Here is a 13,294-nt window from a genome sequence, read left to right as displayed (position 1 = left end):
GCACAACACAGGTAGATACAATGAAGTATATTTTCTTCTCAGTATATGTACTTAACTCCTAATGCTGACAGGTGTTGTACATGCACAGCTTAAAATATACTCATATCTTTGCATCTTTTTTCAACGGAAAGGTTAGTGTGAGAAACTCTCTCTTTACAAGGCTACATTAGTGACTGGTATCCAGCTGGATACCAATGAGAGATGGTTCACCATAAGGGAAGCAGAATAGTCCAATGGATAGTACACCAGGCTGGGAGAGGCGGCGGCCTACTTTGTACTTCCAGATTTGGTCCTTAGATTACCATGGCCAAGTCACTTAACTTCTCCACACCGTTTCCCAACTCATCTGTTGGGGACCATTATCCTCCTCTACCAAGCATTTTGAGATCTACAGATGACCAGTGCTATAGAAGTGCTGATTATTATTATTTCACAAGGGCCACCACTTATAGTGGGAGGTGGGTTTGTTTTTTTTAAAATATGATCATTTTCTATGCCAACAAGCAGCAGGCATTAAGACATCTATTACTGGTAGCCATCTACCTATACTACCTCGTGCAGTCACCTCCAGCCCTGGTTATGCACACATCACAGACCTAGTCACAGCCACGGAGATAACTGGATGGGTCTGTACATCTCTTTTGTACCATACAGAGCTCCATCAAACCTAGGGCAAGCACTAGCCCATCTAAACAATAATTTAAGGTTGTTATAATAAAGTCACATTTGGGGGAAAATTTCTAGCAACACTTGAAATACATGTATTCATTTCTCATACAGGTTTTCTGCAATTAGTGAAAGAAACAGCTTTGTTAGTTCTGGACTGCAAATTATAGTGCTTTTGCAGAATTGCTCATAGCTTCAAAAACATCTCTCTCACATCCTAAAGTAACTGATACAACTCTATTATTTTCAACTTCTGAAGCCCAGACACATCTGCAGTATTTCTAAGAATTTTTACCCCAAGGATAAGTATTAATTTTTCATGTGAGAAAAACAAGTTTTCTAGATAATTTTTTTAAAACCAAAAAGCCACCACAAAGATGGATAGCTGTTGGAACAAGTAATGTCATAGAAATAATAAATATAAACTGTTCTCTGGAGAATAACATTCTCCATTTTAACAGTCCTTCCATAAACACAAACAAGCTGTGAAAATTATACAGAAAGATCCACCTACAGCAACCATTTCAAACCACCTCCAGCACTTATTATACAGAAGAAATTGAAAGGTTCACTTGGTTCACAGCACAAGACATTCTGCACATTAACTAATAAATGTTCAGTATGCAGATACAATGTAATACTCTGGAAACACAGTATATTCTGTCACTGCCCACTCAGGGCTGGTCCACACTGGGGCGGGGGATCGATATAGGAAACGCAACTTCAGCTACGAGAATAGCGTAGCTGAAGTCGACGTTTCCTATATCGAACTAAAAGTACTTACTTCGGGTCCACGCGGCGCAGGCAGGCTCCCCCGTCGACAGCGCTTCCTCCTCTCGGCGAGCAGGAGTTCCGCAGTCGACGGGGGAGCGCTTCTGGGATCGATCTATCGCGTCCAGATGAGACGCGATAAATCTATCCCAGAAGATCGATCTCTACCCGCCGAATTAGGCGGGTAGTGTGGACCAGCCCTCAGAAATCCAAATTCTTGATTTAAGAGCATTTAAACACCCTCTCACCTCCCCCTCCCCCCCCCCCATATATCCCATCTAGTTTACAAGTATAACTATATATAGGGCAAATGACAGACATCTTGCACACAAAATAAAAATATTGTTCAGGATGTACGGATTACTTTTCTAAAATATGCATGGTAATAGAACTGGACCTGGTAACCTCTAAAAACCAAATGCATTTGTGTTTATTCCCCATGTAGCACATCTTTCAATGCATCTGTAATTGAAAATAAGTAACTGCATATCCCAATCAGTAGTCCATTTTGTTTGGTTTGAAAAACTTTGCTCACATTACAGTGTAAACAAATTATATTTTATAAAATGAATTTAGGGCTCATGAAAGGTACCATTGACTGCACTGAAAACTGAATTCCTCTCTTTTTCCCCACAGAGCATGCAGGAGCAGCTTCTGCACACTGCCCCACTGATGAGCTTTAGGCCATTCCTGGAGGAACATGGCAGGCTCAGCAGAGAAAACAAACATTGCGGTAGCCAACAAAGTTAACAGCTGTTGTGTGGACACCTTTGTCCACTGGGAATTATTGTAGACTGAATCAGCAAATTCATTTCACATAGACTATGTTCTAACCATGATATAATAATAATACTTCAGTCATAGAACTATCAGGATCAGACTCAAATAAGCAGTAGTGAAAAAACTACATTTTCAGTTACCCATTTCTTCAGCCATCTCATGATTTAGGTTTCGATTCTGCAATCCCTGTTCTGGCAAGACTCCCAGCGAAGCTAGGAGTGGCTAATTCCTGGCCACATTGAAGTCAACAGGAGTTTTGCCACTGACTTCAGGAAGACCACGATTTCGCCTATGGTCTTGAAGCATTAGCAAGCAAATTTGATGATTAAGAAAAAGAGTGGACCAAATTCTGTGCTGCTTTGGAAACTCATCTTCTTGCAATTCGAAGTGGACAGACATCTTTGTACTAATACTGGATTAAAGCTCAAAAGCATGAATGAATTAGGGCATTTCTGACCTTAATTACACATCCCTGCCACCCCATTGAAGTTAAAGGCTAAGTGGGCTCCACAAAGTAACTGAGCATGGAATTTGACTTGTGACATTTGGACTTGGATGCTCAATACTAAAATATTGTCTTATTTGAAAGTGAATTAGGAAGATGCAAGTCTTTGTACCACCAACACTTTTCTGAATATACAGGTAGTGAGAGATTTAAACAGGGTTGAAAACGTTAATAAAGGAGGTTACTTGAGACACCAGCTTGGGAACTTCCAAACATTCTTACTGTATCTAATTGCCAATCTCTGAGGCCTTTTTGCTATGGTGACTGCATTTTTTCTGTTAATTGATATTAGGATCCAGTCCTTCATTCCTTGCACATCAGTTGGTTCTCTATTTCACTGCAGCTTCTAAGGGATCTGGCATCCCTTAACCACAGGCAGTTCTACTAAGAAAGTAAATTATTTTTAAATTTCTCTTCTTTTATGGCATTACAGTACAAGTTTGCTCTGAATTAACCTTTAATTCAATTAGTGGAAATTATAAGGTTCCTACATGAATGGCATATTATTTATCCTGTCTTTACTTAAAGTTATTTCTAGAACAATGAGAAATAAATACAACATTTGTGAGCAGAGAGCCAGATCCCAAAAATACTACCAGGACAGTGCTTTCTACCGCAACTTCAATACAACTACTCAGAGCAAGCGTCATATTAATTTGTAGTTGCAGGACCAGGCCTTAGAGAGGCAGAAGAGAATAATCTTTTAAAGTACTTGATCAGGCTGCTTTGATAAGTATTCAATTATTTATACATGACATAACTCAGGGTAGAACTTTGTTAATTAGAGACTGATGGGACAGAATAGCCTAACTCCAAAGCTACTGCATTGTCAGAGCTCATTGTTACTCTGGTTCAACATTTGCAGTCTCCAAAAATATATGCATTGGGGCGGGCGGGGGGGGTGTTATCTGGCAAAAAATAACTGAACAATGAGTCAGTATAAAACAGTGAATTAATACATTCAATACTAGAATCGAGACCACAGAGTCCTTTTAATACAAAGATCAAATTATGGAGCTGAAGGTCTAAATTGTGAAGCCAACTTGAAAATATGAACATCTCAGTTATTAACTCTATAAGGGCCAAAATCCTGCTCACCTTATTCATGAAACCTTAATGGGACTACATGTATTAGTAAGGCAATCAAGATTTGGCCTACCTCAAATTTTTTTTTTTTTTTTTTTTGGTGTACTACAGAATAACACACCATTGTTGCAAGCAAAGATTGTGTCAAAAACAAAACAAAAAAAAACCTGAGTGGTATACATATAGTTTAACAACACCCAAAACAAATCGAGCTTCTCAACTGGGCACAGAAAGCACAGTCTGTACAACATGCAATACTGTAGGTGATCTATTTATGAAGAGGAACTATAAAGCTGTTTTGTAGGTTATCATCACATGAAGTTCTGCAAGGTGATATGACAGCAGACAGCACTGGCTTAGAGTTTCAAATAAAATGTATTATTGCCTTCCACACATATGCAAAATTAACCCATTTCTATAAAAATAATGCTGCTATAACAAGTGCTGTTACCTGACTTTAGAATTCCCTTTCAATTACTGTTATATAACTGCTTTCATGAACAAGATTATTAACATAAGATATTAGCACAGCTCACTCAGCATCACTAAAAGATGGTGGGTTCACAGCACACTAGTACTTGAGCTCACCCTGCATTGTGTCATTAATCCTGCATTGTGTCATGGATTGAGGCGTAGATACACAAAGGGATTTAGGCGTTGCCACACCTATTTTTAGGCACCCAGGAAAAAAAATCCATAGGAACAGTGCTAAATCTGGGCTGCAGGGAGGTGTCTTGCTCTGTGTAGATCAGGGGTAGGCAACCTATGGCACACGTGCCAAAGGCGGCACGCGAGCTGATTTTCAGTGGCACTCACACTGCTCGGATCCTGGCCACTGGTCTGGGGGGCTCTGCATTTTAATTTAATTTTAAATTAAGCTTGTTAAACATTTTAAAAACCTTATTTACTTTACATACAACAATAGTTTAGTTATATATTATAGACTTATAGAAAGAGACCTAAAAACGTTAAAATACATTACTGGCACACGAAACTTAAATTAGAGTGAATAAATGAAGACTCAGCACACCACTTCTGAAAGGTTGCCAACCCCTGGCGTAGATGATCTACAAACCGAACCCCTCTCCTGGAGTAAGACAGCTTAAGCACCTACGTAGCTTCTCGGGCAGCTTCCTCGCTCCACACAAAACAGCAGCACCAGTGCCATGCCTACTCACCTGATTGCTCTAACCCAGGGGTCGGCAACGTTTGGCATGCGGCTCGCCAGGATAAGCACCCTGGCGGGCCGGGCCAGTTTTATTTACCTGCTGACGCGGCAGGTTCGGCCGATCGCGGCCCCCGCTGGCCGCGGTTTGCCATCCCGGGCCAATGGGGGCGGCGGGAAGCCGCGGCCAGCACATCCCTCGCCCGCGCCGCTTCTCGCCGCCCCCATTGGCCCGGGACGGCGAACCGCGGCCAGTGGGGGCCACGATCGGCCGAACCTGCTGCGTCAGCAAGTAAATAAACTGGCCCGGCCCGCCAGTATGCTTACCCTGGCGAGCCGCGTGCCAAACGTTGCCGACCCCTGCTCTAACCACTGGGCTAAAAGATTTGCCAGTGATGAACCTGGATCTCCCACAATTCCCTTCTCTGCCAGAGAGGGAAAGAAAGGATTCTCAGAAGAGTGCTCTAAAAACTGCTGAGCTATGGGATATTCTGATGTGGTGCTCCCTCAATCTCTCCTGTAGAAGCTGTTCCATTGGGGATAAATAATGAAAGTGATTGGAGCAGGGGGCCAGGACCTATGGCCTCCCACCTCCCAGGTGAGTTCCCTAACCACTGGGCTCAGTTGAACAGGCATTGGGCGCATGAGCAAGAAAGAGACTCTGTAACCCGGTGGTTAGGACACCCACCTTGGAAGTTGGAGACAGAGTCCAATCCCCCTGCTCCAATCACACTTTCATTACACTGCTCTACAGCCAAAATGCTTCTGAAATAAATGTAGTCAAACTTTACTAATTCTGGGTCACTGAGAATGAAAATGATGCTTAAAATTGTTGATTGGCTCTAGTTTTCAAGATATGCTATTGGGTCAGTATATACGACCCTTGACTTGGGAATGGTGGAGGATAAGTGAGTTATAAAGGGAAGGGATCTCAATTTAAACCAGAAATGACTAAAATACATCTTTGACTGGATCTATGAATAAATCTATGACTGGGTTTGGACAGTACTTGCTTTTTAGGCAAAACAATGAATGATGCAATCTGAAGCTGGTATTGCGTCATACATGATATGAATTGTATCATGTTATTCCTAGAAGTCATGGATGATGCAATCATAATGAAGCTTACATCACTCTGCTGAACAAATTGCCCTATATCAGCTCTAGAAATCATAGAGTGTCGTGCTCTCTTATTTGTCAGTGTTTGATTTTGCAAAGGGACACATTTCTGTTTAGCCAAAGTGAGCAGAGATGCCTCGTACTTGTGTGAACAGTGCAGATAACTTCTGCTATGTTTGTGGTGAAGTGACTTTTGCATCACAAAAGCGCAGTATAACCACTATGGTTAAGAAACCCTATCACCTTTATTTTGGCTGCAAAATTGGAGATCAGGACAAGAGGTGGGCCCCACACATATGCAGCAACACTTGTGCAACAAATCTTCGCCAGTGGTTGAACAGGAAAAGGAAATCTATGCCTTTTGCAGTGCCAATGATTTGGAGAGAGCCAACAGATCATACCAGCAATTGTTACTTCTGCATGGTGCCTCCAGTTGGGAAAGGTGTGTCAAAGAAGAAAAAGTGGACTGCATTATCCAAACATTCCATCAGCTATACGCCCAGTACCCCACGGAGAAGGACTGCCGGTTCCTGAGGCACCAGAATCATTCTCACTTGAGTCAGACGAGGAAGAGGAAGAGGATGAAACTTCTGGTCCTGAACCATCAATGTCACAGGACCCACATTTTCTCCCATCCTCCTCCTCTGAACCACACCTCATAACACAAGGTGAACTGAATGACCTTGTCAGGGATTTGGAACTACCCAAGAGTAAGGCAGAGCTGTTGGGCTCCAGACTACAGCAGTGGAATCTCCTGGCAGGTGATGTTAGGGTTTCCATGTTCCGTGACCGTCAAAAGGATCTTGTCCCATTCTTCTTCATGGAAGGTGATCTTGTAGCCTGCAACAACATCGATGGTGTGATGGCAGCCCTCAACATCATTCACGATCCAGATGAGTGGAGACTGTTCATTGATTCATCGAAGACGAGTCTTCAAGCTGTTTCACTGCATAATGGCAATGTTTTGCCATCAATTCCAGTTGGTCATGCAGTCCATATGAAGGAAACCTATGACAACATGAAACAACTTTTGAGGTGCATAAACTATGACCAACATCAGTGGCAGCTTTATGGCGATTTGAAAGTTGTTGCTCTCTTGCTTGGTCTGCAGACTGGATACACAAAGTACTGCTGTTTTCTCTGCGAATGGGATAGTCGTGCAAGAGATTCCCCCCAGATCAAGAAAGATTGGCCACTCCGACAGTCATTGGAGCCTGGGAGGAAAAGTGTTCAGCATCCACCACTTGTTGAATCAAGGAAGATTTTGTTACCACCCTTATACATCAAGCTGGGTCTGATGAAGAACTTTGTCAAGGCCACTGACAAAACACAAGCAGCTTTCAAGTACCTCCGTGGAAAATTTCCAAGGTTAAGTGAAGCTAAGATAAAGGAAGGTGTCTTTGTTGGTCCTCAGATTCGTGAACTTCTTCAAGATGATGCATTTGACCATGCACTGCGTGGCAAGGAAAAGACGGCCTGGAAAGCCTTCCAGTTAGTGGCAATAAATTTTCTCGGAAACAACAAGGCAGACAACTACAGGTTGTTGGTGGAAAACCTCCTCAAGGCATACAAAAGCCTTGGTTGCAACATGTCACTAAAGATACATTTTTTGCACTCTCATCTAGATTGTTTTCCACCGAACTGCGGAGCAGTGAGCGACGAGCACGGCGAGCGATTTCACCAGGACATTGCAACAAAGGAGAAACGCTATCAGGGCAAATGGAGCCCATCAATGCTTGCAGACTATTGCTGGACAGTGACAAGAGATGCTCCATTTAATGAATACAAGAGACAAGCCAAGAAGCGCCGAGTAGACACTGAATAGGACTAAACTATGTACAGAATAGTTTTTTGCCTTTTGTTTCATAATAAATTTTATTTATATAACCCTTTAGCTGATTTTTAAAGTGTTACATAAACAGGACAGGTAAAATATTATCATGTAAAGCAACCATAAACACATGAAAAGACCTAGGTTTACAATTTATGATTAAAACTCTACTATCTACACAATATACATAGACATAAAATGTAAAAACTTAAATATCTTAGAAACAGTAGCCAATCAGTTGTTTTAATTGTCATATTTGAATTCAGCACATCAAAATACATAATAAATAGCACATTTTATCTCTGAAGCAGACGACTTCTCAAAAATTGTAGACCAGTGTTATTTATCCCCAATGGAACAGCTTCTACAGGAGAGATTGAGGGAGCCCCCACATCAGCATATCCCACAGGTAAGGGCTCTAACTACTAATCTGAGAGGTAGAAGACCCTGTTCAAATCCAGGGATTGAACCTGGGCCTCCCACATCCTAGACAAGTATTCTAACCACTGGACTAAAAATTCTAATCTGGCTACCACCACTGTCATCCTGGCCAGATTTTGAATAGGATTGGACCTCGTAGGTAGCCTCTCAGTATACCTACTGGATCTCCTAAGAAACATGTATTCTAAAAAAATATAGGCATTGAGTGAATTTCGGCACCTACAGGATTCAGTGCGAGTTTTGTGGATCACAGTGGAGGCAAAAACCAGGATTTAGGTGTCTAAATATGGGGTTTAGGCCCCTAAGTAGCTTTGTGGATTGGGGCCTGAGTGATCAGTGCTTTCCCAACTCCCACTGAAAATACAATGGGAACTGTGGGTGCTTAATAGCTCTCAGGATAAGGGCCTTGATGAAGATTACACTAGTGAGGCTATACTTTAAATGCGAAGTTAGCCCAAAAGGTTTCTGGTGATGGTTCATGTGCAGGGAAGAGTCAGATGTCATTTTTTGACAATGAGGGAATAACTCTAGAGACCCAGCCAGAAATATTCCTTAATAGCCAAACTGTGTATGAGCTGTTGGCTCTGCCAACAATCAATACATTAGGAACATTAAACTTTTCTGTCACTTTCTGATTCAAGATACGGAGTGCATAAAATTTGCCATATCGAAATAAATGATATTCAATACAATTCCAATAAAAGTGATACTGAAGGTATGTTCACAACTTAAATTGCTTTTTAAAAAATGCATTGAGTATCAAAGGAGTCATGTTACATAATTTTCTCCCTCCTCTTGAAATAATCTCTTCTTTATACTAATCTCAATTGCATAAACTCTATACCTGATTGTTAGTCTTGTGTGGGCCACACAAGACTAACATAAAAGATTTTATGTTTCTGGGATACTACAAGTAGTATTTTATGGTTAACACTGCTGCAAAACCTTTTCTCAGGATATTGTGAAATGCAAACTCTCAGCTGAAAGACACACTGGGCAAGATACAGAAAATATACAACTCACCAATGCTGCCACCTACAGAGTATTAACAAGTGCTATATTGTTAAAGTCAAATGTGCACAATATCATTCATCAAGCCTTTTCAGTTCAAGTTACTATCTATATGGTATATGCAAACATCATTCCAGTATAAGTAACAAAAAGGGAGGAATAGTAGCCAAAAACTCAATAGCCAATAAAATTGGGTTTTTTTAAAAAACACGCAGCTATGTCAGTTCAAGGTTTTACTTTTCCTTTCAGTTAAAAACATTGTAATTACAAGTCCTTCTGTGAATAAACTGATGCAACCAGTCATCTGTGAACTTTTTCACTTCAAGATTGTTGATCTCATTTTACTTCCTACTCTGTAAAGTTTATGACAACTCATCCACCTCCATTATACATGTTCCTGTATCACATCAATTCTTTTACTTTCTACTTCTAAATGCAATATGCTCTGTTGATAATACCGATACAGAAAATTCTACACAGATATAGAAGACAAATATTAAATGATATGCTGAGTTTAGTTTAGAAATGCTTAGAACAGTTAAATGACTGGACGAAGTGTGCTGTGACAGTAGTGTGGCACGCATGAATGAACATGTACCAAACATCAATTCTCTCAGATACTGGCAATCACTTCCTAATTTGTATTGCAGTTCCTAATGAAAGAATGCAGTTCACATGTAAAGGTCCTGTTCATCGACTCATTACTTCAATGGCAGCTTTGTCTGAGTAAGGATTGTATCAGCTTGTCCAAAATCATGCAAATGTGTCTAGTATAAAAACTCAGAACTAGACTGTCAATTTACTTACAGTATGGCCGATTCACAGAAATGCCTAACAGTCACTCTGAACAATATTAAGCCCAGATTCTCCAAACACTTACGTTGGTAACTCTACTAATGTAAGTTACTCATAAGGCTAAGCATTTATAGGATTGGGCCAATAGTGTGTTTTTCTTAAGAAATTAACTTGTATTTTCCTTTTAACATAGGACTTGCTTGACTTTCGTTCTGAACTGAATTTGTTTTCTGTGTTTGAACATGCGTGCACACCTTTAAAATGGGCAGATATGCATCCAGCACAAAAATACTAACGCCTCTTTGGACATCGTTTACAGCTTAACTTTTTCAGCTATTGAAATCAGGGTGCATTCATCACCAAGACACTGTAATTGATAGACAAGAGCAGTAAATGCGTCATCTTGAGCTTTCCTAGTACAAACGAGCCAACTCTGAAATGTGTTAAATACCGTAACACTTAGAGTGAGCAAAAATAAGTGCTTCTCCAGGTGAAATGTCTACATCTCAAAATAGTTATGATGCCATCTCTGTCAAAGCAAAGTAGGCAAGTCACAGGTGAAGGGCAATGGGCAATAGCTGTAAATGCTGGTCACCACGAGGAACATGATATCTCCCGATGGTATTTGGAATACACCCCCCGCCCTACCCCCCACACCAGTACACGGAGCCTAATAGTTTAGGCTCTTCCCAGCTAATTAGTGCTAAATTGTTCACATATAGGGTTTCTCTTTGTATCAACATGTCAATTTATAATCCTGCTTGCAACTGTTTTAAGTGATTCATTCTCCCCTTCACTACAAAAAGCCACTAAAGCAAGCTGGTATTTAAGTTTAATTTCCCATGTCACTTGTCTTAAAGAGCAAAAACAAAAACAAAAGTTTACCATCACTATAATCATCTTGATTGCCTCCTCCCCAGCCAAAAAACCCAAACTCGCCCACAAGTCTTCATCTCCCACTAGCTCTGGAAACGCGGGGATCTAGGAAATGCTGCATACCCTACATGTAGGGGAACTGCCATACAGCCAACAGCACTGGGGCACATTTCTCTCCTCTCCTCCAATTTCAGGCAGCCTCCATGGAAAGGAGACAGCATGAGGGATGGGGGAGAAAATCTAAGTATGAACCACACTCAAAGGAAATGCAGCAGGCAGCGGATGGGGGAGGGAGCCAGCCCCACCTTGCAAGAGAAAAGTCCCCGCAGCCTCTGACACCGGTTGCACCAGCCCTCCCCGATCGCGGCCACAAGCCAAAAGCCCGCTCCGCGCAGCGGAGGATGCCCGGAAATGCCCCCTTGCCCGGGGCAGCAGCAGCCTGTCCCTTACCGTCCCAGCTCCGACTCCAGCTCGAAGTAATGCGCCAGGGTGTCTTTGTTGGAGCCGTCGATCCAGTAGTCGGGCGCCCTGCCCGCGGCGGAGGAGCTGGAGGACGAGGAGGGCATGGTGACTTTCAGCATGCCGGGACTCCGGCCGGCCGGCGGCTGCTTCCCCCTCGGGGCGGGCCAGGCTGCGGAATCCGAGCGAAGGCGGCTGGGCTCGGCGCTTCTCCCCGCCTTGCCCTCAGCAGCGGCCGCGGCTCCTCTCCAGCGCGCGGCGGGGAGGTGGGGACTGGCTGGCGGAGGAGCCCAGAGCTGCCAGGAAAACTTCCAGCCTCAGCAGCTGCTGCTCTGCCAGCCGCCCGGGAGAGGCAGGCGGGGACGGGGGTCCGGGGGCGGCAGCAGCAACACACACAGCGGTGGGGAGTGGGGGCTGCAGCGCCCAGGGGAACCCACAGCAAAGCCGCCCCAGCCCCCCTGCAGCGGCTCGGTCCTGGCGCGTGGAAGGTGTGAGCGGGGGCATCCAGGGGCGGGAGCAGCCTTTAGAGCCGCGCTTGCGGTTTCTTTACTTGCTGGGCTGCCGCTGCCATCGCCATCCGCTTCCCATTAAAGTGATGCTGGAGTCAGTCCCGGGATCGGCTGAGCGAGCGCAGAGCCTGCCTCTGGCATCGGGCCCCCAGCAGCATCTCTCTGCCTGTATGTGAGCTCCAGCCAGTATACCAGGGTACCTGCCTGCCGCGCCGCCTTTCCCCGGGGCCCTAATGCGCTCTGGGTTCCTCTCCAGTCCTCACAGCAGACTGGAAGATGCCCTGTCAGAAGGGAAGCAGCACTGTAAGAACCTACAGCCCCCGGCTGTTTCTTCTCCCCCCGCTAGCTCTGCCCCGAGCGACTGTTAAACTAAAGATCAGATCTATTTTTCCGATTTTCTTATTGTTACTAAAATCTCTTGATTATGAATCGACTGTTTTTCTGCCCTTCACTCATCTTGGAAAGGAAAATTAACTGGGTAGTTTCACTCCTTCTCCCCGCCCCCCGCTAGTGAGTTTCACTTTCAGATTCTCCTGCAATGCCATAACGCTACAAAGTCTGGGTTGCAAATACCGCAAGAGACTGGTTATAAACAAGAGGAGACGTGTGTGCCGTTTTCGTTTACATTCATAGCATCGTGTCTTTGCTTTGAGCACCAGTACTAAAAGTTGTCTTCACTACGTGGCAGTATCTCTTGAACTATAAATGATTACACTCCAATAGCAGCTACCCTGTTTTACTGCACTGCTACATTAAAAACACACCACTGCATTTATAGCACATGGAGACTGAATTGGGCTCTAGGTCTGAGGATATTTACACATGTTTAGTGTTACTCACACGAATAAAGGCAAATGTGTGTTTGCCTTATCAGGGCCTAAGTGTGTATTATAATTATACTAAAAATATTGTTAGAGTAGATTGGCTTGTGAATTAATGGGGAAAATTTAGTCTTTTCCAGTTAGATTCCCTTAATTTTTGGAGCACAAACTTGGTGCTAGAATTGTGTCCCTATTTACTTCTATGAAAAGTTATATATAGGTTCTTAAAGGCTTTTAGATTAAGTTTATCACTGTGTCTCTGCCTCAGAAATATAGGGCTGATTCTGTAATATTTGAGATTAATTTGGGGCTTACATTCATGCAAGATAGACAATTCTAGACCCAGGTGAGGAAAAAAGGCTTTTCTACTTCAGTAAGCCTCAAAACTTATGCTCATTTAAAAAAAACAAAAAAAAAAAACAGTGTAGATGGTTACCCGGGGGAGGCTAGGGCTCCAGC

The 13,294-nt window shown here is 43.0% G+C and overlaps 1 protein-coding gene across 1 annotated transcript in view; it reads right to left on the bottom strand.

Moving 5' to 3' along the window:
- The window catches only part of CAMK4 (calcium/calmodulin dependent protein kinase IV), a 282,427-nt gene extending 270,800 nt beyond the window's left edge, over positions 1-11,627 (bottom strand). The window contains exon 1 of the mRNA XM_065406770.1: positions 11,497-11,627. Coding sequence (XP_065262842.1) covers positions 11,497-11,627 — 131 coding nt within the window. The remainder of the gene's footprint in view (positions 1-11,496) is intronic.
- Between the last annotated feature and the right edge of the window lie 1,667 nt (positions 11,628-13,294).

This window comes from Emys orbicularis, chromosome 6, assembly GCF_028017835.1.
Source record: "Emys orbicularis isolate rEmyOrb1 chromosome 6, rEmyOrb1.hap1, whole genome shotgun sequence".
NCBI classification, from domain to species: domain Eukaryota; kingdom Metazoa; phylum Chordata; order Testudines; family Emydidae; genus Emys; species Emys orbicularis.
The sequence above is the reverse complement of the archived record's forward strand: the minus strand, read 5'-3'. Positions and strand labels throughout refer to the sequence as shown.